Raw genomic sequence first — 26,057 nt, forward strand, 5'->3', positions numbered from 1 at the left:
GGTCTGCATTGTCTCGTTCCTGTGTGTCATGCTTTATGGACCTTTTTTATGATATTCTGCTGAGCTCAGTCTAAAGAGCCCTTGCTTCCCACATGTTTGGAGCTGAGCTTCTCGACATATGCAAGCTCATGCTTCGATTTGGAAACACATCTGTCCTCCTCTGATGCTCAGCCAAGCTTTCTTCCTAGTATTTTTAGCTCCTGTAATCTTTCTTCCTTCTCTTTAGTTTTTCTCAGCTCTTATTTTCTTTCTGGAAGACCCGCTAATCAAGAGGAACGTATGCCTGCTTTTATGAATTCTTGTCTTCTCCCTTTATGGCTCCACCCTTCAAGCTGCAGTGGACAGTCCCCCTTGTCTCCTCAGTTGGTTTATCCTGGCACACAAGCAACCAACTCCCACACCCAGATGGGGACACAGCTGAGGTCTGTGGTGCAAAAGGACAGAAAAACTTACGAGAGCAAATGTGGAGAGTCCTGAACTGTGATGCGTGGCAGAGAGCATATGTTCGGACTCTTCACCAGTCACAGGCCTGGGACCTGAGATGGTAACTGACGTTCTGTTTACCCGGGGGCCACTTGCCACCTGACTTTAAATTCAAGATGACTCCATTCCCTTGTTTTCACCCAAGTGTCCCCACAGTTCATGCTCTGTACCAGGACAGGATCCTTTCTTTTCCCTACTCCACCAGAACAGTGAATTCCCAGCTCTCTTGGAATTCCTATCACTAGATCTTGAACTAGGAATCTGGGGAGGCAGGATCTGTAAACATGGTGCTGAGCCAGGTCTAAGTCCATAGAAATTGAGAGAATAGGGGCTGGAGAGATGGCTCAGTGGTTAAGAGCACTGACTGCTCTTCCAGAGGTCCTGAGTTCAATTCCCAGAAACCTCATGGTGGCTCACAACCATCTGTAATGAGATCTGGTGCCCTCTTCTCACAAAATAAACAAATTAAAAAAAAAAAAAAAAAGAAAGAAAAGAAAAAGAAGTTGAGAAAATGATCCAGTGTTTGTTTGAAATGCTGAGAATGGGTACATATAGTTCAGTGGTGGAAGGCCATGTGCTTGATCCAGACAGACAGACAGACAGACAGAGACAGAATTATTTTGTTCATCATGGAGTTTTGGTGAGACAGGACTTTGTATCCCAGGCTGGCCTTACACTGCCTGACTTGCTCTTCTCCCAAGTGCTGGGATTACAGTTGTGTGTACCACACCCAGTTTAGTCAGTGCTGTGTAAGGAGCCCACAACTTTGTGTGTGCAAGACAAGCACTCCACTAATTGACCTATATTCCCAGTCTGTTTTGTGTGTGTGTGTGTGTGTGTGTGTGTGTGTGTGTGTGTGTGTTTAAAATTACATCAGTCATGTAGTGTGTCTTTCTGTGTGTATGGGCCCATGTGTTCGAAGGCTTGAGTGTGGAGGTCAGAGGACAATTTACGGGAGTCAGTTCTCTTTCTGCTATGTGAGCCCCAGTGATCAAACTCAGGTCACCAGGCTTGGTGGCATGTGCCTTTCTCTGCTGAAGCATCTCATTGGTCCTCAGGGTCCTCCTTCATAACACCTGGGGGAGGGGTTCTGTGGAATATGATCATTTGATTAGAAGCACTGCAAAGCACTTAGGAATTTATTTTAAAGACAAAGTCTCACTATGTTGCCCTTGACAGCATGGAACTTCCTATGTTAGGACACACCGGCTTCAGACTCATAGAGAACTGCCTGCCTTTGCCTCTAGAGTGCTGGGCTTAAGAGTGTGCACTGATATGCCTGGCAAGTAAAATCTCTAGATGTTTGGGACCACACACCCTTGTGTTGTGCCTGTTTGCAACATGACAGTCTTCTGAGCAAAAGTGTTCCAATTGATAGTTTAAACGCTAGACCGAGCTGAACTCTACCAGCTTAGGGAGGTCTCCCAGGAAGAGGAAAAGGACCTGACTGCAAAGTGTAAGCAGGTAAATAGACTCAGATATTAGCATCTTCCTGAAGGCAAGGGGCTACTGTGAATGTCCTCATTCTTTCCATGAAATAAGGCTCCGAAACTCCCCAGGCATTCAAAGCATGGAAGTGAGCATTTGGGGCTGCTCTCTACTGGAGGCCAACACCACATAACTGAGCAAAAGACCTTGAGCCCTTAAGCGCTATGACCTAGACGCACTCAGCTGTATTTTTAGCTTCCCGTACGATGTTTCCATCACCTGTGCTGGACTTTTAGCTTCAGACGGAAGGTGGGGGTAGGGAAGGCCAGAGAGATGCTTCTTTCTCACGGCAGCCCAGGGGGCAGGAGCTCACAGGCTGAATGGGTGTGCCACCTGTGTAGTGACAAAGATCCAAAGTGCTTAGGAAAGTCTCAACCTTTTTTTGTGAGGAGAGGCGGTTTGAGACTGGGTTTCTCTGCGTAGCCCTAGCTGTCCTGGAACTTGCTCTGTTGCCTAGGCTGGCCTTGAACTCAGAGATCTCCCTCCCTCTGCCTCCTGAGTGCTAGGATTGGAGGTGTGTGCCACCACCGCCTGGCTTTGAAACCATTTCTTAATGCTCCGCTGTTACCATCTTGAAATTCTTGTTTTGTTTGAGACGGGCTCTCACTCTTGGCACTGAACAGCCAACAATCTCTGTACCTCAGTAAGTCTGAACATAGCACCTGTATTTAGGGTTTCTCTGTGTAGCCCTGGCTGTCCTGGAACTCAATCTGTAGACCAGGCTGGCCTCCTGAGTACTGGGATTAAAGGCGTGCACCGCCATGCCCATCTAGGACCCTGTATTTTCATTTCCTACTCAGCCATACAAACTGTCGAGCTCATTCTTACTGTATGTACCAAAGCCTAATGAAAGCTTGTCCTGCAAAGACAACTGTCTATACAGGGGAGAGGCAGAATAGTCCAAAGCTGTTATCACGAAGCCTGAATGCCACGGGTTGGCCAAAATAACCTTGCTTTGAATCTCCTGTGTGACCCCTTCCTGTGTTCTCCTCTGACACCCAAAGGAGATGTAGAATCTAGTAAACGCTGTCCTGCTTAACTTCCCCGCAGCATCCCCACGGATTACTGCAGTGGTTTGGGTGGAACCCAAGGACTCACTCACACCAGGCAAGTGCGCTTTCTCTAGCTCAGTGTTCCACATTTCCAGCCCCAAGTGGGACAGATGTGAGCCCGCCTTCCTTCAACAAATATTTAGGGTTAGGGTTGGAGATGTGGCTCAGCCAGTGGAGTGCTGGCCTAACACACACAGAACACCATGTGTTGGTTTCTCTGAAATACCCTCAGACACATACACATCCTAAACCTGGCTATGTCCTCAGCCGGTCTCATGTTCCCTACGGATGGGTCTTTGTTTTGAAACAGTGTCATGTAGCCCAGGCTGGCCTTGTACTTATATAGCTGAGGATGACCTTGAACTCTCTCGGTTCTCCTGCCTCAACCTCCTAAAAGCTGAGATGACAGGCATGTGTGTGCCGCCCAGCTTGTTTATTTGGTGCTGGGGGTTGAACTGGGGTCTTTGTGCACGCTGGGGCTGGGGGAACGCCTCGCTGAGTGGTATTCCCACCCCATGACTGGTTATTTGTTGAAGGGAGGGACGGGCTGGCCTCTACCTAGAGTCTGCACCAGTGTTACCTGTTCATTTTCTGTGGCTTTGAAGGTAATTCTGCTTTTGAGGGTGAAAGCCAAGAGTGTCGAGGCCTCAGGTCTCACTGGAGGAGCAAAAAGGCTGGTGTGTTTCCTGAGGAGGCATGAACCAACACCCATTCGCCCTAAACTTAGCACCAACAGCAGACAGCGAAGACTCCACCCAAGCCCACTTTGGTGAACCAATGAATTTGTTGGGCTTCACTACAGGAGCTGGGGTGACTCAAAAACAGGCGTCCCACCAAAAAGTCCTATCCTACCTTGAGTAACAACCTCCAAGAAGCAGCCCTGTGGAGAGCTGCCTTCAGCTGACCTTCCACCTCTCCCGAGATCACAAGCACCTGGGGCAGGAGAGAGGTTGGAATCCCAGGTTAGGATCCTGTGACACTCCCTTCCTCTAGAGCAGATGTTAGCAGCCCGTCATGGTCACCACAGGCTAAGCGATAATCTTACTGCCCTTTCCTTGTTGAAACTGTGGGCAGAAGCGCTCTCCTCTCGGTGATGACCAGTCCTCATGGTTCATGTCAGGCCCTCAGTAAAAAAAAAAAAACTTGTACAACAGACGCATGTGTGGAGGAAGATGGAGGGTGTGTTCTCACTAGCAGGTGGAGGGTGTGTCCACTGGGTGGTGGGGGCGTCCACTCAGGAGCACCGAGGGTTTTTGAATGCAGGAACGACAGGGAAAACAAACAATTGAACAAGATTCTTCTTGCCACAGCTCTGGGTCGTGTGGGTGGAGAGGGACAGAAAGGCAGGCGCCTCGTGGGAGGTAGCTACGCCCTTGGGGCCCAGCTCTAGGAGCTACCTCGGGAGTGTGGGAAGGCAGGGGGAACGCAGGCCCAGCAAGAGGGCGAGGGGCACAGGGGTGGGTGTACCCCATGCAGGTCAGGGAATCCCGCGGGGCCAGGACCGCCCAGCCCTGCTCCGGGGCGCAGCGAGTCGGCACACGAGGGCAGATGTTCCCGCCGCCCAGCAGGGCGCAGGCCTGCACTTGCCAGCCCCGGACCCAGGACTTGAAAGCTCCCGGCGCGCGGCCCGGACCTGTCCCGCCGGGCGTCACCGTGGCGTTTTAGGAGAGAGCAATAGGAAAATCCCCGCTGCCTGGGGGTGTGAGGAGGAGGAAGGAGATTCGAGACACAGGGGGGAGAGGGCCCTGCCTGGGGAGGCGGAGATTTTAAGCAACCAGCTCTCTGGAGCCCCAGTCTCCGGTCTGCAGGAGACACAGCGCCTGCCCCATCGAGTTGATCGCTTTAGTTACTTCTATCTCTTTGAATCTCGAGGTCTTTTATTGTTCCTATTTTGCTGATGGTTGAGCAAAATAGAATATATGTATAGTGCCACCTATTTTATGCTAATTAAAAGTAATTTAACCGGGAGTGGGGACGCACACCTTTAATCCAGCACTTGGGAGTCGTAGGCGGAAAGGTGAGTTTGAGGCCAGCCTAAACTCATGGTTCTACATGGTTCCAAGCCAGCCAGCACTGCATAGTGAGACCCTGACTCAAACAAATGATAAAATAATAGTAATAATAATAATAATAATAATAATGATAATGATAATAATGATAAATATGAAACTGGTACGATGACTCAGCAGGTAAAGGCAATTACTAACAAGCCTGACGACCTGAGTTCGATTCCCAAAACCCACATGGTACAAGGAGAACCGACTCCCTCGAGTGGTTCTCTGACCTCACGCATGCACCCTCACACATACACACATACATAGAAAAAATAATATATATGTATGTATATTTTACCCCTATGTGTAACAGTCCTGGCTGTCCTGGAACTCGCTTTGTAGACCAGACTGGCTTCTAACTCACAAGAGATCCACTTGCCTCTGCCTCCTGAGTGCTGCGATTAAAGGCATGTGCCACCACCGCCCGGCTATAAATAAAATATTTTTAAAAGAACAATAAGTTGCCCTAGTTGGCACAGGATGTGATAGGATTCTGTACAGGGCTCAGTATGCCGTCGCTTTGATAGCTGCAGGATTTCACAAGGAGAAAGAACTCCACATTTACTGAGCTCCTTCTGTGCGTGCCTGGTTTCCATGCATCATCTCATTTTGTACAACCGCTTTGTGGAACAGATGGTGTCGACACTCCACTTAGCAGAAGGAAGCCCCGTTTCCTTTAGACTGGTACAAGATCTTACGAGTGACCAAGTGGGATACGAACCGGGTCAGGCGGACTCCAAAACAAGCTTTGGCTAACCACGACCATGAGTCTAGCAAGACAGGCGCTTTGCACTGGTTACTACCGCAGTGGTGGAGCCCGCGCGTGGGCCACGACCCAGGTGAGGGTGGAGCTGGGGTCACTGGGCGCCGGGCCTGTGTCAACCCCGCCAACCCTCAGCGTGGGGACTCGGAGGCAGGGCCGGGTCCCGCCCGGGTCCCGCCCGGGTCCCGCCCTCACCTGTAGACGCCACACCTCCAGTGGCCTAGCCTAGCGCCCCTAGGGGTGGGGCCGGGGGCGGGGGGCGGGCTCGGGGGCGTGAGTGGCAGGCGGCGGGTCAGGACGCGCGTGCGCAGTCGGCCCCGCTCCGGAGCCTGGCCGGCGGCTGGCGGTGGGGGCGGCGCTGAGGAGGGCGGGCCGGGGCGGGCCGGCCGGCCGGGGCGGGGCGACGCTGAGCTCCGTCCTGCTCCCATGGCCGCCCCCGGCTCCCGGAGCTGCCCCCTCTGCCCCGGGCCGCGCCCGGGGGTCCCGCACTGACGGCCCATGGCGCCGCCCGCCGCCCGCCTCGCGCTGCTCTCCGCCGCCGCGCTCACTCTGGCGGCCCGGCCCGCGCCCGGCCCCCGCCCCGGCCCCGGTGAGTGAGACCCCGGCCCTCCCCCCCTGCGCCCCGCTCTCCTTCCCTCGCGCGTGGACCCCGGAGGAGGCGATGCCTGGGCTTCTGTCCCGGAACGCGGCGTGGACGCGCCTGCCCCGTTACCAGGACTGTGTCCCGCGCGCCGGCTTCGAACTTCCCGGGACGCAGCTCCCTTTGAGCTCACGGGAGAGAAGGGGTGCGTGACGGCTAAGGTCGCCCGTCCCGAGTGCAGACTACGCCGAGTCCGGCGTCCTGCTCCCCCGGCCGAGTCCGCCGCGCGGTCCGCCCGAGGTGGTGCCCTCAGCCAGGATGGAAGCCGGGACTCTGCTTAGTTTCCACACGCCCTTCCTTGCCGCAGAATCCCTTCCCAGTGGAAGAACAGGCGTGAGGATGTCGTCCGGCCCAGTTCAGTTTCTTTGCGGGTTGTCGGGTGCTGAGCATACGCTGTGAACCTGCCGCTTGGGTCTCCACCCTAACTTGCAGATTATGATGTTGCAAAGACAGGGTTTTGCTGGTCAAAGAAAACTCAGAGTTGCTTTGTTTCCTTGCCAGTTCGGATTAGAGAAAAGGCTGAGACTTATTTTCTGTGTGATTTTTGAGACAAACTTTGAGCTCCGTAAGCCTCGGTTAAAGGGAGTATGATGATAACTCACTCCTGTGCAGTGTTGGTGAACATTGAAGGATACACTGTAGGCAACATGCACAGAGTGTACCACCATGTACAAAAGGCCATCAATAAAAATTTAAATGTTCCTTTTTATAGTGTTTCCCAGTTCACTAAAGACTAGACACCTAGTTTACCCCGGGAATACTGTGAGCTGCTTATATGATGAATCCCGGCAAAAGATAAAGCTGGGCTTTAGAACGGCAGAATGAAGGGTTCCCAACACTCGAAACTCAGTAAAAGTGGTTTCTAGGTGATTGTTGCCTTCTATGGGACTTCTATAATTTGCCCACTTCTACTGTTTGTAGTATGTGAGCAAGGAGGGAGGGACGTTCCTAGAGCCAGGACGTGTCAACATAACTGTAACCTAGTAACCCCTTAGCTCCACTTTGTCATCTATGTGTTCGGGATTTGATGTACTCTCTGGAGACAGAGGTGCGGGTAGAAATAGGCTAGTTTCCCTGCTGGAAAGGGCACAGCAATGTAACTCTGAAAAGCATTTTGAGCCAGTTCTGCCCGTGCTTTTGGGAGGTGGTATCTGCTAGGCACCTTTGCCTTGCTGGGTCAGATGCAGCAGCTCTCGGGTAAAGTCGGTGTGCTTTTATTTAGGAGTCTTGAGTGCGGACAGATATATGACTGTTGTGAAACAGTTTATGCTAAGTAATTCAAACTCATCAGCCCGGTTTCCCAGCATTCTGCTACATCAGTGCTTTTGTGACATTTCCCCTCTGGTTCCAGAAGCAGTTTCAGAGACATACCACATGGTTTTTCAGCATCACATCCTGTCAAGAGCCTAGCCACTAGTTTGTTAAATCCTTTCCAATTAAAAAAAAAAAAAAAGCTATACACTGAGACTATGCCAAACTTACCATTTCATATTTTGTGATACTGTAATTTTCTCTAAAATTTTGTGGATGGAAAAAATTATTCCAATACTTATATTCTGCACAACTTTGTAATATTTAAATTACTGGTGGTTTGCATTTTTGAATGCTGACTTTATGAAAACAGTTAGCTCATCCCCCTTCTGTGTTATTCTAATTATAGTGTGTAGTCAACCCCAAATGATCTCCTGTCCCTCCATTCTTCTTTTGACATGCTTTCTCTTTCACAACTGATAAGAAGGAAGACAGAAGTTAGTGATAGGGTCTTTTCTAGCCTCTCATCATCCTCCCCTTCCTTCTCATCTGGAATTTGTCCTATTAGCCAATAGTATGTGGTGCTTTACTATCCGAGTTTGGTTACCTGCAGGGTCTTCATACTCTACAGTATAGACTATCTTGGCTCATAGATGAATAACTTAAATGTTTAAGATAGTAGTGAGTCTTTTTACAAATCTTTTGTTGTTTTGCTTTTTTGAGTCAGAGTTTTTGTATGTAGTCCTGGCTATCCTAGAACTCACTCTGTAGACCAGGCTGGCCTCAAACTCAGAGATCTGCCTGCCTCTGCCTCCCGGGTGCTGAGATCAAAGGTGTGCACCACAATGCCCAGCTTTCCTTTTATAAATCTTAAAGCAAGAAAGTATTGCATTTAGGCTCACTACTAACCAATACAAGTTGGTGTGCTCAGTATAGGTATTAATGTGCTCAGAGTGTAGCATAGGTGGACCAAAAGCAAAATGATTAAGACAGACTTACAGCTTCATAATATCCAAATTGGGAATTTTGGGTAGTAGGCAATATACCATCTTTAGTTTAGAATCTAAAAACTTTAAAGTGTTACTTATTGGGGGGGGGGGGCTATAGACATGGGGGCATAATGTCTTGATTATAGAGATGAGAGCACTTTTGGGGGTCCATCCTCTCTGTCTACCCTTTGGGTCCCAGAGATTGAATTCCTATTGCCAGGCTTAATTCAAACACCTTTACCTCCTGAGCCATCTTGATGGCCCCTAGTTTAGAATTTTTGAGCCTGGAACTCTACCTGAGGCTCTAGATCAAGGCAAAACTGTAAATGATTTAGGCTTTGAGGGCCATAGATGGGCGCAGTTGTAATCACTCACCTCCAACGGTGTAGGCAAAAGTAGTCATAGAAAAAATGAACAGGCATTGCTATTTTTGTTTTATTTTTTTTCCAAGACAGGGTCTCACTATGTAGCTCTGGCTGTTGGTACTCACTGTGTAGACCAGGCTGGCCTTGAACTCACAGATAACTGCCTGCCTCTGCCTCCCAAGGGCTGAGAGCAAAGGTGTGCACCACCACACCTGAATGCATTGCTGTGTTTTAATAAAACTTTTTGGACATTGAAATTTGAATCTTTATATCATTTTTGCATGTCATAATATATTGTCCTTTTGAATGTTTTATAATTAAAAACTTACATGACTAATCGTAACTTAGTTTATGGGTCATGATTTGGCTGTACTTGTACTAAAGCCTTGTGCTAGGTGCATGTGAACTGACTTTTAAGTGTTTACTGATCTGGAAAAAGCAACAAAGAGGGTTGATTTTGGTGAATGGACGAACCCTTTACCATTTACTGCGAATTAACTTTTACATACATATGGGAGTCAGGCACAGTGATGATGCAGCTCTGCTCCCAGGCTTTTGGAAGGTTGAGAAAGAGAGTGGTTTGAGGCTAGCAGCCTGCCTGTGCAGTGTAGTAAGGCCCCATAAGCAAGGAAGAAATGCCAGCTAAAATGGTAAGTTTTACATTTTACTACGCTTTTTAAAAAGATATAACTGGGAGAAGCTTATTTATATAAATTTCAATCATTAATAAATGGAAATTCAGTGTGATTCAGTGCACTGCTTAAGGAAATAATTCCTACCTCAGAGCTGATCCCTAGTTTGTTCACTCAGCTATGCAGGCAGATGTTGCTTGAGACAAACTGTTGAGAGATCTTCTCTTTTGCCAAGAAAAGCCAGGCAGCAGGTGGCACCAGCCCTGAGACCCAGAGAAACAACCGGGAGTGGGCGGGAGGGACCCGTCACTTCCTAAGCTATTGGTTTTTACTTCCACACTTCTATTGTTGTGTGAAAACAACAGTGTGCTTTGGATGGCTGATTCTTTTTTAATTAAACTAATTTGGAAGAAAACAAAGTGAAACATTGAAACATAGCAAGCTGGTTGTGTTTGTACTGCTGGGCAGTGAATGGGAATGTTGAGAGAGACCAGAAGTTGGTGTCTGTAGCTTTTGTCTGAGGTTTTATCTCCTGAAGAATAAGGACCAGGATCAGGAATTGAGCGTCCCACAGCACCCCCTGCACAGGTTCAGAGAGCTCTGGCTCCTGTCGGCAGATACATCTCTCTCTAGGTAAGGATGGCTGACATTCCTTCCATGTTCAGTTTGACCTTGACTTGCCCTAGAACCCAGAAGTATTCTTTTAGGTGCAGCAGGCACTGAGGTCCAACTTTTTTTTTTGCCCTTTCCTGTCATCACTCTTCCTCCCAAGATTCGATGTCTTTTCCCTAGATCTCAGCCTCTTGAGAAAGTCTGTATTTAGCCAGAACAGGGAGAGGAGAGAGGTCATTGTAGAGATGTCATTCCACAGAAATTTTACTTCTCTCCAAGGAAAGCTTTCTCCCGTTCTGAGCTTTTTCTAGGTAAGCACCTCCTTAGCTGTCCTCGTACAGCTTGAAGAGGATGAAGTTGAGGGCAGTCTCTAAGATGGCCATCTTGTAGGCAGAGCTGACTGTCCCGCTGCCTCCTGCAGTAGGGCCCTCTGGGGGCTTCTCCCCGGCTAGGGCCTGCTTCCAGTGTCTCCGGCCACAGTTTAATCCCTGGCACGGAACCAAAGCATTAAACTTTTATTGTTCAATTTACCACAAGGGCGAGGCCCTGTTCCTAGTGGGCTGAGGAGGCTGTGGCCGCTTCCAAAACCCGAGTGTCACACCACATTAGTAACTGCAGACTTTGAAGGCTGGATTTCTTTCAGTTTGGTTAGATTGTTGGTTAGAACCAGAACAGTATACTTACACTCTGCGTTTTAAAGCCAGGAAAGTAAAGACAGCGTAGGCAACTTTTAAAGATGATTCATTATGGTGGTAGCCATCAGCCTGTATGAGGACCCTGCGTGGTTTCTTTTTATCCTCAAAGTAGATACATTATTGTGTTAGTAGCTTTCTTAGTATCCCAAAATCAAATAACAACATGGCAGCCAAGCAGCTCTCTTTGAGAATAGTAGGGATTGCTAGCCAATCCCATCATAGTATGTAAATTACTTGCTGCTGTTCAATCTATAAAAATTCATCTTCAAAGAAAATTACTGGGCTGGTAAAAATATTTTTAATAATGACCACAGAAGTCATATTTATTTTTCTTTGAAGTTCTTCCGAAGAATCTTCTGGTTCTAATCAGTTTGTTCCCACATAAAATACAGTGGAAATCTACAATAATAAAATCCCCATTTCTCTGTCTATGGGGAAATAAACAGGGTGAGGACTGTCTTTTTTGGGGGCTTTCCCCTCGCCTTGCCCCAGACTCAAAGCCTCTATTACTGGTGGGTGTTTTGGCATCAGTTAAGGGCCTTCAATCCTTCCCTCCCTCCATGTTTTGCTCTTTCATTAAAGTGTTTCTGTTGTCTAATTATATCCTTTCAATCAAATTAGAGACTGCAGCATCTGGTGCGGGCCTAACTGCTGCCATCTGCACCTCGAGTATACAGGCCTTTTCAGCTGAGAATCACTCAACTTCCAAATGGCAGGAAGAGATTTGGAAGAAGTTCAGTTGGAGGAGAGGTTAGCTTAAAAAGAGCCTCTGCAAAGGCTGGGTGCACTGTCCTGCCTGCCGCGATGTATGCATGGTATTACAGGACCTCATTGGCTTGGCTCACCCGAGAGGCTTCCTAAGTGCTTCCGGCAGCTGAAGGGTTCCTAATTGTCTTAGCTGAAGTGACCAGGCTTTCTCCTCCCTGTTAGGGTTTGGAGGGCCCCAGCAGAGCTGAGAATGTCTCCTTCAAGTACAGTCTTTTGTTATATGACCACTGGTGAACGGATGTGACACTTTCTCTTCATTTGGCCATTTCTTCTAACTCAGTGATTTCAGCAGAAGGAGATGTTTGCTCCCTAGGAATAGTCTGTAATACTTGGAGGCATTTTTTTTTTTTAATTGTTACATGGGGGATGCTATTCCTATGCAGCAGATTGAAGCCCGGGCGCTGTTAAACACACCAGCGAATTACCTATCTGTAAAGATCGTGTTGAGGGGAAACCCAGGCCTGTCCTAACTATGTCATTGTTTTATCTTCTTACTGTGACCTGAGAGCAGGCTACTCACATCTCAACATTGTTTTACTTGTCCTGAAGCTGGCTGTGTGGACCAGGCTGGCCTTGAAAGCACAGAGATCTGCCTGCCTCTGCCTCCCGAGTGCTGGGATTAAAGGCATGTGCCACCACACCTAGCCAAGACGTAGATTCTTGCTAGAAATGACGATACATACCTATAATCTCAACACTCAGAAAAGCTGAAGCAGGAGAATCAATAGTTTGAAGCTAGACTAGGCACATAACAAATCCCTGCCTAGAAGAAGAGGAGGAGGAGAAGAACAATAACAACATCATGTTAGGTGTGATCACACACACACACCTGTAATTCCATCATTTTAGATGTAGAAGCAGGGATTCAGGAGTTCAAGGTCAGCCTCTGTTATAAAGCAAGTTTGAGGCTAGCCTGGCTTGCATGAGACTATCTCAAAAAGAAGCACATTTTCCATTGTCCACATCTAAGCTCCTTTAGCATTTCAGTGCATAGCATTCTGTAAACCTGCATAGAGTGAGGACATCTGTGATTCCCTGTCTTTCTACTTCCACTTAATATTGTCAGATTAAATATAGGATGCCCAACTGAACTTGAATTCGGGTAAAAACAAAATAATTTTTTAGTTTTCGTGTGCCTTATTCAATGTTTGAGAATACTTCTAAGAAATTATTCAGTAGTTGAGTTAGGGTAGGGAGAAAATTTGCATTTGTTTGTTTGTTTTTCAGTTCTAAGGGTAGAATTCAGGACCTAGCACAGGCTAGGCACCGCGCTCTGCCTCTGAGCTACATACATCCCTAGTCCCTCCTTAGCATTTATCTGAAATCAGATGGAACTGTTGTGCTTCCCCTGCTGAGCCTGGGATCCTACTCCAAGATCCATAAAACACTGCATGAGACTTTCAGCCTTGGACAATCAGGCTTATTCCGTTGGCCACTCTGTCCCGGTCTCACTGCTCTAGGTGTCTAGGGATGACCGCACTGCCCATCTTGTCCCTGGTGTAGATCATGGCTGGGCCGAGTCCTTCCTTCAGCTCTGACTCTTCTCCCTGGCCATCGTTTCTGAAGTATGACTCTTGAGTTGGATTTTGTGTTGGGATCAATGTAACAAGTGCTTATCAAATGTCTGCTGCTTGTGGAGATCTCTCTCTAGGACTCGTTTGTCCCCATGCCAGATCTCAGGAGCCAGTGACTGTTACTGCAGGGTTTGCTTTGGTGATGTGCTCCAGAGATAGCTTGTCCACCTGGCAATTAGGGCCTCCTCAGGAACTCTGCTATTATTTGACCATCCCCTATCAACTAAAGGGAGCTGAAAAGCCCAGAGCCTGGCTTCCATGGAACAAGGACCACACCCTCCAGGACTTCATTATTGGAGAACTTTCTGATCATCTGACATTAAAAATAGGTCAGAGGCAGTGCTGATAAAACTTGTCTGGAGGCTGGGTTTTATTAGTTTATTTAATCTATTTTTAGTCCAATTGAGAGCTTTAGACAGTGCAAAATAGGATTGCTAGGGGCTTGGGTTATAACTCAACGTTCCAGATCACTTGCCTAACATGAGTGAAGTCCTAACTGAGGCCTGCAAAGAAAAAAAGAAATAGGATTACTCATGATCATGACGCAAGGTATAGATGTGAACCAGGTGTTTCCTGCTTAAAATAAACTCAATATAAAAATGGCTCAGTTGGCAAAGTGTTGGTCTAGCACACACAACATTTTGGGTTTATTCCCAGTACCAAGTAAAGCATGTTGCATCGGCACATGCCTGGAATCATCACTTTTGAGGTAGAAGCAGGAAGATCAGATGTTCAAGACCATCCTCAGTGAGTTCAAGTTCAAGACCAGCCTGGGCTACATAAGAGTGTCTTAAAAAAACAAAGGGTACAGGGGGACTTTATCATCTATTTCATTTATTTGTTTGTTTGTTTGTTTGCTTGTTTATTCATAGACAGGATCTTGTGTAGCCTAAACTAGTCTTGAACTATAATTTTCCCACCTCTGATTTCTGAATGCTGGGATTATAGGTATGTATCACCATGCCTGTTTTATTAATTAATGTAGAACCCAGAGCTTCATTTATGCCAGACAGGCACTTTACCAATTGAGCTACATCCTCAACTTTAATTTGTTTTTTGAGATAATGTGTCACTGTGTCAGAGGCTTGCTTTGTGTTTACAATCCTCCTACCTCAGCCTCCTGAGTGCTTGATGACAGTCGCTGGACCCCAAGTCTGGCAGGGTTTTTTTGTTTTTGTTTTTGTTTTTTAATTAGCAAGTATTTGACTTTTAAGTACTTGATTTACACAGAACTTCTTGGAACTTCTCAGAGGTGATTGCTAGGTAGCCAGAAGACTGATCCACAGACAAAGAAACTGGGGTACTTGATTGTGTAACAGATTCCCCCAGCTGTGCATTTACTGTCTCCCCCCCCACCCCCCACCCCCAGTTTCACAAACATAAACAGCTCTTTCAGTGAGCTGTCTTTTTTTTTTTTCCCTCTTTTACTCAAGACAGGGTTTCCCTGTGTAGCCCTGGCTTCCTGGAACTGACTCTGTAGACCAGGCTAGCCTCCAACCCAGAGATTTCACCTGCCTCTGCCTCCGGAGTCAGATCAAAGGTGGCGCCCGGCCAGTTGTGGAGGATTCAAAGTTAGGCTGTTTGGGATTGCTTAGAGGTAGAATGTGAGCTTTGCAGTTCAGGGCTTGGGTTTGGTCCCTAGCAGAAGAAATAAAGCATGGAAGTAGCCAGAGCTGGGGGCTGAAGCTCAGTGAGGACGTGGAGTATTGAAAATCGTTGTTGTTCAGTTTTTAGTTTTGACGGGGGATGGTATTGAGATAGGAGCTCATGTGAGGGAAATTTTCCGCTCACTCCGTAGCTGAGGATGATCCTGAGTCCCAAACCTCCTATTTCTGTCTTTGATGACAGATGGACTCCACTTCACTTCAAAAAAAAGGTCATTTTGAGTCACTTTGTAGCTACAGTAGCCTTAAACTCATGCCTCATCTTCCCAAGTGCTGGAGTTGCATGTGTGAGCCACAGTGGCTGACTGCTTGCCTAGCATGAGTGTTGTTTTAGATTTCCCTTGGGAAACATGAACAAATGTCTGTCTTCCCAACAGGGTACTAGGAACAGTTTAAGCCCAACTTGGAGAACCAGTGAGTTTATTGGGCTTATAGACAGGAGTGTAGGTGACCCTAAACGAGCTGTACTGTAGAACAGTCTCGTTCTAGCCAAGGTTTGTCACCTGTCAAAGCTGCATGGAGGGGGTCCCCCTCTTCAGTTAACCTTCCACCTCCTACACACTCCTGCATTTCCCCAAACCAAGTACAGCTGGGCTTGAATTATGGGCAGGTCTTCAGTGAAGGGATGGCAGCAGGCCCGGTCTTGTGAGGGTCTCCTGCAGTAACAGTCATGGCATACTTGGAGAACAGTGAGTCACAAACAGCAGTGGGATTCCCTGAGCTGGATCCCCAAAACAAACCAAAAAGGTAAAATGCTTGAGAAGCTCATGGCAGGACTGGGAGCTTTGAAGCGGGTCAGATGGGTCAGTGTCTGTGGTGCTGGGAACCCTGTGATCTGTTTAGTGCCCTTCCTACAGGAGTGTAGTGCTGGGAACCCTGTGATCTGTTTAGTGCCCTTCCCACAGGAGTGTGGTGCTGGGAACCCTGTGATCTGTTTAGTGCCCTTCCCACAGGAGTGTGGTGCTGGGAACCCTGTGATCTGTTTAGTGCCCTTCCCACAGGAGTGTGGTGCTGGGAACCCTGTGATCTGTTTAGTGCCCTTCCCACAGGAGTGTGGTGCTGGGAACCCTGTGATCTGTTTAGTACCCTTCCTACAGGAGTGTGGTGCTGCCTCTTCTGGTCCCAGCCTTGTAGCAGCTCACCATCTGTCTTTTTGAGGGTTTTGTTTTGTTTTGTTTTCTAAGAGTAAACTCAGATACTGTCTGTCTATCAGAAAGCTAAATTCAGAAAGCTGAAATATGTCATGTTTTCTGTTTCCTTATGTGAAGAACGTTTTTTTGTGTGAAATCTGATTTCAAGATTGGACAGGCTGTGTATAGATAAATACCTCAAGTAGTAGGACATCATGGTGTTCACATGTTATATGGGCAAATAAATGGTTCATATCATCAGCACATGATGGAATATGCTCTCTTGGCCCTGACAGTAAAGTCCCTCAAGGAACTTTGTTATTGTTGTTGTTGTTGTTACTGTTGTTTTGGTTTTTTGAGACAGGGTTTCTCTGTGTAGCTTTGGAGCCTTTCCTGAAACTCACTCTGTAGCCCAAGCTGGCCTTGAACTCACAGAGATCCACCTGGCTCTGCTTCCCGAGTGCTGGGATTAAAGGCATGCACCACCACCACCCGGTGGAACTTTGTTATTAATGAAACATTTTAGGACTCTGCTAAGCAGGTAACTTCTTAACTACTCTTCTTAAACTAAGGCCTGTTTAATCTGTGTATAAGTTAGGGACTTCGGTGCTGCTGACTTAGTGCAGAAACTGGGTTAAGGATGTAGCTGACTGACAGTGTGTGTGCTTAGTATGTGCGAGGCTCAAGGCTTCCATCTTCAGAACATCAAAAAGAAAAGCACTAAACAAAACCCTAACTATCTTTTGTGTATCAGGGAGATGATTATATGTATTCACAATGCCCTAAATCAGTGGTTCTCAACCTATGGGTTATGACCCCTTTGGGGTCGCATATCAGGTATTTATATTATGATTCATAACAGTAGCAAAATTACAGTTATGAAGTAGCAATGAAATAATTTTATGGCTGGGGATCACCACAGCATGAGGAACTGTATTAAAGGGTTGCAGCATTTGGAAGGTTGAGAACCACTGCTCTAAATGGTAAGTAGAAATTCCTCAAGCACTACTGCATATTCATGGTGGCTGTCCCTGGCAAAAACATATGTTCACAGCAACACCCATAGCGTGTTTCCCAGTGGGTGCTGCCCGGGTGGGAGGGAAGCATGCTCCAGATGAGAGCCAGATGGGACAGAATGTCACCAAGCCACCTTCTCTCCTTTGACAATTAGGTTTTAAAAAATTCTTTGTTTATTCATTCATTTATTTTTGGCTATGTAGCCCTGACCGTCCTAGAATTTATGTGGATCCTCCTGCCTCTGCCTCCTTAGTGCTTGGGATTATAGGTGTGTATTGCTATGCCAGCTTTATTTTATAAAAAACCTAAATTATATTTTAGTGTGTGTGTGTGTGTGTGTGTGTGTGTGTGTGTGTGTGTGTGTGTGAGAGACAGAGACAGAGACAGAGAGAGACTGAGCTGCTCCGGAGCTTGTGTTGGAGGCTGGATGGCACCTTGCTGGAGTTGGTCCTGCCCTTCAACCACGTGGGATCTGAGTGTCAAACTTAAGTTGTTAGACTTAGCTTCAATCACCTTTACCAACTGAGCCGTCTCCAGTCCTCAGCTTAACTTTAAAATTTTTACTTAACAAATAATAAGACCCTGTCTATGACATCTTCTGAATTTAACCCTCTGGCCCTGTGCTTACCATGAGCTGTTTTTCATGGAATGGTCTTTTACATAATTCAGTATTTCGTCTCTTATAGAAAAGACTAAATTAGAGATTCAGATAAAAGAATTCAAGCTCCCCTTCCAGGAGTATACGTTCTTAGGCTAGTGTTGGTATCTCATGTCTCAAGAGGGTAAGGCAGGAGTTTGAGGATAGCCTAGGCTATAGAGTAAGTTCCAGGTCAGCCAGGACTACATCATGGGACCCTGTCTCATAAAAAGAAATATATATATATATATATATATATATATATATATATATATATATATATATGGATGTGTATATATATATATTATGTATTTTTTTTCAGCAAAAATAACTTTGGGAAGCATGGTCTTTTCTTTCTGTTACTGTGATATTGTATGTGTAAGCATGTGTGCTAGAGATTGAACCAGAGTTTCACATATGCTCAGAAGGTACTCTACCACTGAGCCACACCTCCAGGTCTCTGTCACTGTCTTTCAGAACATTATCTCCTTAAATGAAAAGGAAGCTCTGAAAGATATTTTAATAGAAAAGCTACTGATACTTAAAAAATTATAGTGATTATTTATGTGCTTACACTACTTTGGGCAGAAGTACAGCTTGTCCTACGTTCACGTTGCAAAGTTAACGTGTTATCCAAGAAGTAGTATGGGAATGATCGTCTGGAGTTCAGATGGCTGCAAACTGGGCTGATGGAGTTTATGGTTCTTGACAAGAAGCTAAGGCGTATTTATTACAAAGCAGTGTGCTACTAATGATTTTTAGAGTGGCTTCCATTTTTTTATTATGAGAAATTGAGAAATGCACAAAAATAGTTTAGGAAAGCCACAAATACCTATTGTCTAGGGTCACAGTTCCCAGCCATAGCTACTGTTATTTCATTCTCCACCCTCCCCCTCAGCACTTAGGGTATTGTGCAACAAATCTCAGATATCATCTCATCTGTAAATGTCGCAGTCCTGATCTCTAAATGATAAGGATTCTTAAATATATATATTACAGTATACACTGCCATTATGGAAACTAAAAATGTGGCAATTCCCTGATGTCAGAATGTATATGAACATTATATCATACTGCCAATGCTTTCCTCTAAATAATGAGAGTTTTTGTAGTTCTATAAATTATCCATCTTCCAAATTTCATAAATATTTTAAGAACAGAAAGACTGGCAAGATGGTTCTGTGGGTACTTTCCTCTAAGCCTGATGACCTGATTTTAATCCCTGGAACCCACATGGTGAAAGGAGAGAACTGAGTGACAGGTTGTCTTCCGACCATCACATATACATCACACATATGTACAGTCATACACAGAATAAATAATAAAACTGCAATTTACAAAAGCCCAGAGGTACTCTCAGCAGAAAATGTTCTCTGGTATCTTGTTTTAAACACTGGACTTGGTAGCCAGACAAACTGACTACACTTAGAATCCTAGCACTTGAGAGGCCAAGGTGAAGAGGCTTCCTTCGCTGAGTTTGAGGCCAGCCTGGGCTAAAATGGGAGACCTTGACTGAAAACACAAGAGTCAGGTGTGGTGCCAAAGCCTGTAATCTCAGCACTTGGGAGGCGTTTGTGGTTAGCTTGGCTATCTATCAAGTTTGAGGCCAGCCTGTGCTACGTGAGATCCTGTCCAAAAGAAATGTATGTATTTTCCCATATAGATTTCTTTTTCTCCCTTTTTTTCTTTTTCTTCTTCTTCTTTTTTTTTTTTTTTTTTTACACAAGGTCTCTCTGTGACAAAGCTCTAAACCAAGCTGGCCTCAAGCTCACAGAGATCTTCCTGTCTCTACCTCCTGAATGCTGGGATTAAAGGTGTGAGCCACCATGCCCAGCTTCCATGTTGGTTTCAAAGCAGGCGGAAAAGTAGCCAGTTTGTTCTAACATATGGTCGATGGAGGTGCAAGTCATCCCACACAGAACACAGACTTAAGTTTTGGTGAATTAAAAGAAACGTCTTTTAATTAAAAATTAAGAGAAGAAAATTCTTCTCTTACCTATGTCACATGGAGAGACAACTACTAATTCTAGCCTAAAATCAATAATTCCATAGATTCCCTATGAGAAAAATATTCTTTTTCAGTAATGTGCAGTTTGGACAAATAGTATGTTAGGTGTTTGAGACAGGGGCTTCTGTAGCCCAGGTTAGCCTTGAACTCGCTCTGTATTTGAGGAGAAACTTGAACTCTTGCCTCTACCTCCTAAGCACTGGATTTGTTTCTGTGAGAGGGTCTAGTCATGTTATCTGGGCTGGCCTGGAACTCATGGTGGTTCTCCTGCCTCAGCACCCTAAGTGCTGGGACCACAGGCATGGGCCACCACATCCATCTTGTAGCCAGTTTCCTGTTACTGTCTGAGACCACCAGTTTGGGAGGCTTCGGTCCAAGGTCTGTCTGTTGTCCTTGTTACTTTGGAGCCTGCGACAAAGCACACAGGGCAGAAGAGAAGGCCGAGGTGCCTGAGTCTCGGTGACTGGAGTACTTCCTTCCCCATACTGAGTAATATTCGGGACTTCTGGTTGCCATGGTAGCGTTGGTGGGTGTTCATTTTTTACATAGTGCCCCTTCCCTTGATACATACAATGTGACCTCTGGAATAACCTGTTATTCCTAGAAGGCCTAGAGAATGTATGTGGGCCCCTCTCCTCTTTCCCTTGTTCTGATGAATTAAGTACTTTGTGATAGTTTTAGTGTGTGTATTTTCTGTGTTTTTATTTGTTTGTTTCTGTGGCTTTCTGAGATCGTCTTTGTCTATAGTTCTGGCCCAGAACTTGCTGAGCTTTGTAGTTTTACACAGGATTTTTCTTTTCTCTCTCTCTCTCTTTCTCTCTCTCTCTCTCTCTTTCTCTTGCTTTCTTGCTCTCTTATTTTCAGGCTGTCCTGGAAGCCAGGCTGGCCTTAAACTCAGAGACTCACCTGCCTGTGCTTCCTGAGTGCTGAGATTAAATGTGTACACCATTGCGACTGGCTTGCACGTGAAATATAAAATGCAATGCTTGTATTAATTTGTATTTTCTTCTTCAGTGTAATTATTGAATTATGTAATTTAAGTGGCATATATAAATGAAGATGTGTTTTATATTGACAGCTAGATTTTGATCAGAAAACAACAATTTGCTTCATTTCTTTCTTTCCTCCTCTCTCTCTCTTTCTTTCTGTGTGTGTGTGTGTGTGTGTGTGTGTGTGTGTGTGTGTGTGCTCTTGAGTGTGGGCCTCACTTGTGTAACCCTCGAGACCCTCTGTCCTGGTGTACTCAACCTGTCCATCAGGGAGGGGCAGCAGCTTTCTGGGCACTGTGTTGCTGGCCAGGGCTTGCCCACCATGTACCCTGCCCACAGTGTTCTTCCCACTCTTCTCCAGTTCGTCCCTCACATCTCTCCGGACCCTGCCTGACCCTTCTGTTTCATAGACTGACCACTGCCTGATACTGCCGTGGATTTATGATCTGTGTTCCCTGTTAACATGGCCAAGACTCCACAGTCTATTCACCACAGCTCTGGGCAATGGTACGGACTGAGTAAATGTCGGGTGAATTCATGAATGGTGGGGTCGACATCAGGTCTCTTGCCTCCATTCATTCTCTTTTACTGAAAATGTGAATATACAAGGCACCAGTGATCTTTGTTGTTTTAGCCTCTCCTTGCTTATCTAGACAAAGCTTATGTCAGACTCCTAGCAGCAGAGAAGCCATTACCTGGCCCACACCCTGGTGAGGTCAGGATGCACAGATAACTTTCAGTCCATAACACTGTTCGTTTTTCCTGTCTTTTCCTCCCCAATGGCATGCACTAGGCAAGTCTGGTTTAAAAAAAAATCATTAAAATCTAGTATGCTTATTTAGAGTGGATCCAAGAACCGCCTGAGATGGGCTACCACACCTGCGACCTTATTGCCTGAGAGGTAGGGGCAGCAGGAACAGGAGTTCAAGGCCAGAATCAGCTACATAGTTAGCTCTAGGCTAGCCTGAGCCACAAGAGACCCTGCCTCAACCAGAAAAGGCGTCACCGTCACATTCTTGCTGTTAAATGACATCTCAACCCCATTCACGGCACATTCTTTTGTGGTACAAATAAAATCCTTGGGAACATGACCCACAGGTTGCTGTGTATTGCCAAGGCCATTGCTGTGAAAGCCTGTTTTGATGGCTTGTGAGTCATTGGCCTTTTTTGTTTCCTTGCTTGCTCATTTGAGACAGGATCTCATGTAGCCAGGCCAGACTTTAACTGGCTTTGTAGCCAAGGATGACCCAGAACTCCTGATCCTCCTGCCTCTATCTCCAGGTGCTGGTGTTACAGGTGTATTCCACCATGCTCTGATTTCTTGGCACTTTTTTTTTTTTTTTTTTTTTTAGATTTAGTTTTCTTTTTATTTGTGTGTAAGTATATGCTGTGTGGTGCTGGTGCCTGCAGAGGCTAGAAAGGGCATTTGATCTTCTGGAGCTGAAATTACAGGCCATTGTAAACTGCCTAATTTGGGTGCTGGAAGCAGACCTCAGGTCTTCTGGAAGAGCAGCAAACACTATCAACAGCTGAGCCATCTCTCCAGCCCCTCACTTTTTAAAAAATGTATTTTTATTGTCTATATTTAAGGTAGGCAACATAGTGTATTTTTTGTTTGTTTTTGTTTTGAGACAGAGTCTCACTATGTAGCTCTGGCTAACCTGGAATGCTTTATGTAGACCGGGCTAGCCTCAAACTCTCAGAAACCCATCTGCCTCTGCCTCTGGATACTGGGATTAAAGGTGTGGGCCACCACACCCAGCCCCTGCAACATTATGTTTTGATGCATAAGATTATATAGCACAGATAGCAGTTGACAGAAGTTAGCCTGATATTCACAGACTCATCTAGGCCTTAAAAAATAAAAAAATAAGCTGGTGGTGGTGCACACCTTTAATCCCAACATTCAGGAGGCAGAGGCAGGCGGATCTCTGTGAGTTTGAGGCCAGCCTGGTCTACAGAGTGAGTTCTAGGACAGCTAGGGCTACACAGAGAAACCCTGTCTCAAAAAACAAAAACAACAACAACAACAAAAAAAAGGGCAAAAATAAATAAATAAATGCCAATCTGCTTGAAATTAATTAATTAATTAAAAAAATCATCTAGTCTTGTGACTTGAAAACTGATCAGGCCTCTGGGGACTCCTCAGTGTAGATACTCATATTCTCATTTTGCATGTCATCTGTACATCCCTTCGTGTGCTTTAAGTCATCTTTAGATTATTTAGAATACCCAACACGACTTAAATGCTGTGGAGTAGTTGTCAGAGCACATTGCTCAGTGACAACGACCAGGAAGGTATCCGTGCGTGTGGAGCGTGGGCTTAGGGCTGGGTAAGTGTGACCCTAGTGATAGTGAGTACTGTGGGGCAGACAAAAGAAGGAGACAGAGAGAGCAGAGATGAGAAGGGACTTCTGAGGAGGCAATGTTTATCTTGCAACTGGAAATATTAGGGGAAGAACATTTGGGCAGGAAATGGGGACGTGTGTTCCCAGGATTAAAAGCAGACCAGTGTGGTTTGACCACAGTGAGTGACGAAGGAAGATCTGGGCTTACAGCAGAGAAGCCTTGCAAATACCCACAAGACAAACCTTCACTCTCCTGGGACCTTGGAGTTCTGTGTGGAAAGTGAATTGTAGATCCGAGGAGGAAACAGTGAGACCGGAACTGCCCCTAATGACCAGTTGGACCAGGCAGAGTGCTAAAGATGAGGAGGGGAGGAAGTTACAGGAAGTAATCAGGGACGACAAGAGAAAGGACACCACCGGAGGGCTTCTGCTGGAGCTGCGACATAGTCGAGGACAGCCCCGCTGTCTCCTGTGTGAGAAGAGTGTAGGGACAGCACGGTGCACACTTAAACATGATGTCAGTACTAGAATGGTGTGGATGGTGGTGACTTCTCCACAGAGCTGGGTAATCAGCAACCATCCAAGACAGTGAGCCAAAGCTGGCCTTTGGCTGTGTGTATGTCATTTTATGCCCAGTTGCCGTCCTCTGGTACCTTTTAGCTTTTTGTTAATGCTCTCATGGTACTTGAGCACTCACACTTAACATATTAATGTTGCACCAGGCATGATAAGTTGCTGTGGTTTTCTGTATCTCCTAGAATTCCAGATTATTTGAGCTATTCATAAATGGTGCCATTCCAGACAAAACACAGAGCCTAGCTACGGGGAGGAAGGTGTGACTGGAAGAAAGATGTTCAGTTTCTAAGTAGTCAGAGCTGTGTTCCTGTTGTCCACATGCCTGAGTCTAGAGCAGGCACATGCACTTCCCAGTGCGAGACAGCATCACGTCCTTATTACCGGAAGTTATAGGTCACTGTGTGCTAGGATAAAGAACGGAGGAAAGCTAAGAATGTCGGTATCACTCCCCCAGACTGTCAGGGTTCTAGTGATACATCTTAAAGAAGTGTTTGAAGTGCTTCTATCTGTCAGTTCCAACTAAGCTAATTTTAAAAAATTGCTCTTTGTACTCTGCCTTTCTCATGAACCTCTGTGAGTTTAATGCATACAATATGTGGGAGGAAGCCTGTCAGCCTCAGTTCCCATCCCCCAGAGTCTGAGAAATGGATTTTAGAGGTGCATGGTTGCACCTGCAAGGATTTGTCGTTTCATAAAATGGGACCTGAGACCATTTTCAACAGGTTTTCTAGGAAAGCATTTCAGGGGGAGGTGAGAGAAGTGCTGTCCCCGCCCTCCATTTGTCCTGTTGTGTTGCACCTCAGACAACACAGGAGGACTGTTCCTCATTACCAGGGAATGTGAGTCATTCCCAGATTTGTGTGATTGGGATTCCAAAGCATTGCTGTATCCGATGGCCTTATTAAATCCAAGTGTCAGAGCAGCCTTTCAGACTGTAGGGGAGCGCTCAGTTACAGCTGGTGACCTGGTTCTAGTTACCACACAGAGATGCTGGCGGGAGCAGTGGCCCCCTCCGAGTGCCCAGAATTCCATGTGCATGGCTGTTAGCAACTATTCTAGATTTGAGGGTCTCCTGGCTCACTTCATGGGCTCCAGTACACTTCAGCTCCATGTTTATGTCTTCACTGGGACCTGTAGACCTCAAGGGGAAGTGCCCCAGTGACCCAGCAAGCTGTACCAATGGTACCCAGCGTGGCAGGGTACCTCTTTACAGACTCATTCAGCCCAGCTGGCCGCCCAGGATCTAGCAAAACACAATCCATTTCTAGCTTGATCCAAACAAAACAAATAAAACATTCACCAGAGAGGGAGGAAACTATAAATGTTGCCAAAAATTAGTATGCTGTTTTTCCCTTCTTCTAGAGTGTTTCACAGCCAATGGTGCAGATTATAGGGGAACACAGAGCTGGACAGCACTGCAAGGCGGGAAGCCATGTCTGTTCTGGAACGAGACATTCCAGCATCCATACAACACGCTGAAATACCCCAACGGGGAAGGTGGTCTGGGTGAGCATAACTATTGCAGGTAAGATGGGCCGTAGTGCTGCAGGATGATCTCTGGTTCTTCCAGCTCCATCCAGCCCTTCTCATAACTGGCAATACTTTCTCATCTTCTGTTGGCCAACTCAGAGAACCATATCATTCCTTCAAAAATGAATTAATCAGAGCTGGAGAGATGGCTCACCAGTTAAGAATACAGGCCGCTCTTCCAGAGGATCCAGGTTCGATTCCTAGCACCCACATGGCAGCTCCGAATAGTCTGTAACCCCAGTTCTTGGGGGTCTGACATCTGGCTCTTCAGGCACTGCAGATGATGCACAGACAAACGTGCAGGGAAACTTACAAAGTACCTAAAAACCAATCAGTCTCTTCCTCCGTCGTCTGCCTCTCTCTCTCTCTCTCTCTCTCTCTCTCTCTCTCTCTCTCTCTCTCTCTCTCTCTCTCTCCTCCAACTTAGTTTGCTTTCATACTGGCTATAAGAGAAGTATCCTGTCTGGTTACCCTCTTGTCTCTTAGGGAGGATTTTCTCAGACAGTTCTTCCAACCAGTGAGCATTTCATGGCCATCAAAGGTGCTGAAGATGTTCAGACCATCTGGGACCCAAACCTCCCTCTGACACGTTATCTAGGCTACACTTGAACTCCTGGGTTCAAGGAACTCCACTCTTCAGCATCCAAGCAGCTGGGCAACAGGCATGCGTCCCTCTGGGCTCCAGCGGGGCGCTCTGACCGCACTCCATGGTCTTCAGGGGTAGATTTACGATTTTCTTTGGGAGGTGAGTCACAGCTTTGATCAGGTTCTGAGATTGAAGACAGTTGAGAA

General features: G+C 46.3%; 1 protein-coding gene across 1 annotated transcript in view; it reads left to right on the plus strand.

The window, feature by feature from the left end:
• Positions 1–6,338: 6,338 nt before the first annotated feature.
• Kremen1 (kringle containing transmembrane protein 1) overlaps positions 6,339–26,057 on the plus strand; it is a 74,023-nt gene continuing 54,304 nt past the window's right edge. The window contains exons 1-2 of the mRNA XM_059275349.1: positions 6,339–6,429; positions 25,098–25,260. Of these exons, the coding sequence (XP_059131332.1) occupies positions 6,339–6,429; positions 25,098–25,260 (254 nt within the window). The remainder of the gene's footprint in view (positions 6,430–25,097; positions 25,261–26,057) is intronic.

This window comes from Peromyscus eremicus, chromosome 10, assembly GCF_949786415.1.
Source record: "Peromyscus eremicus chromosome 10, PerEre_H2_v1, whole genome shotgun sequence".
Lineage (NCBI taxonomy): Eukaryota > Metazoa > Chordata > Mammalia > Rodentia > Cricetidae > Peromyscus > Peromyscus eremicus.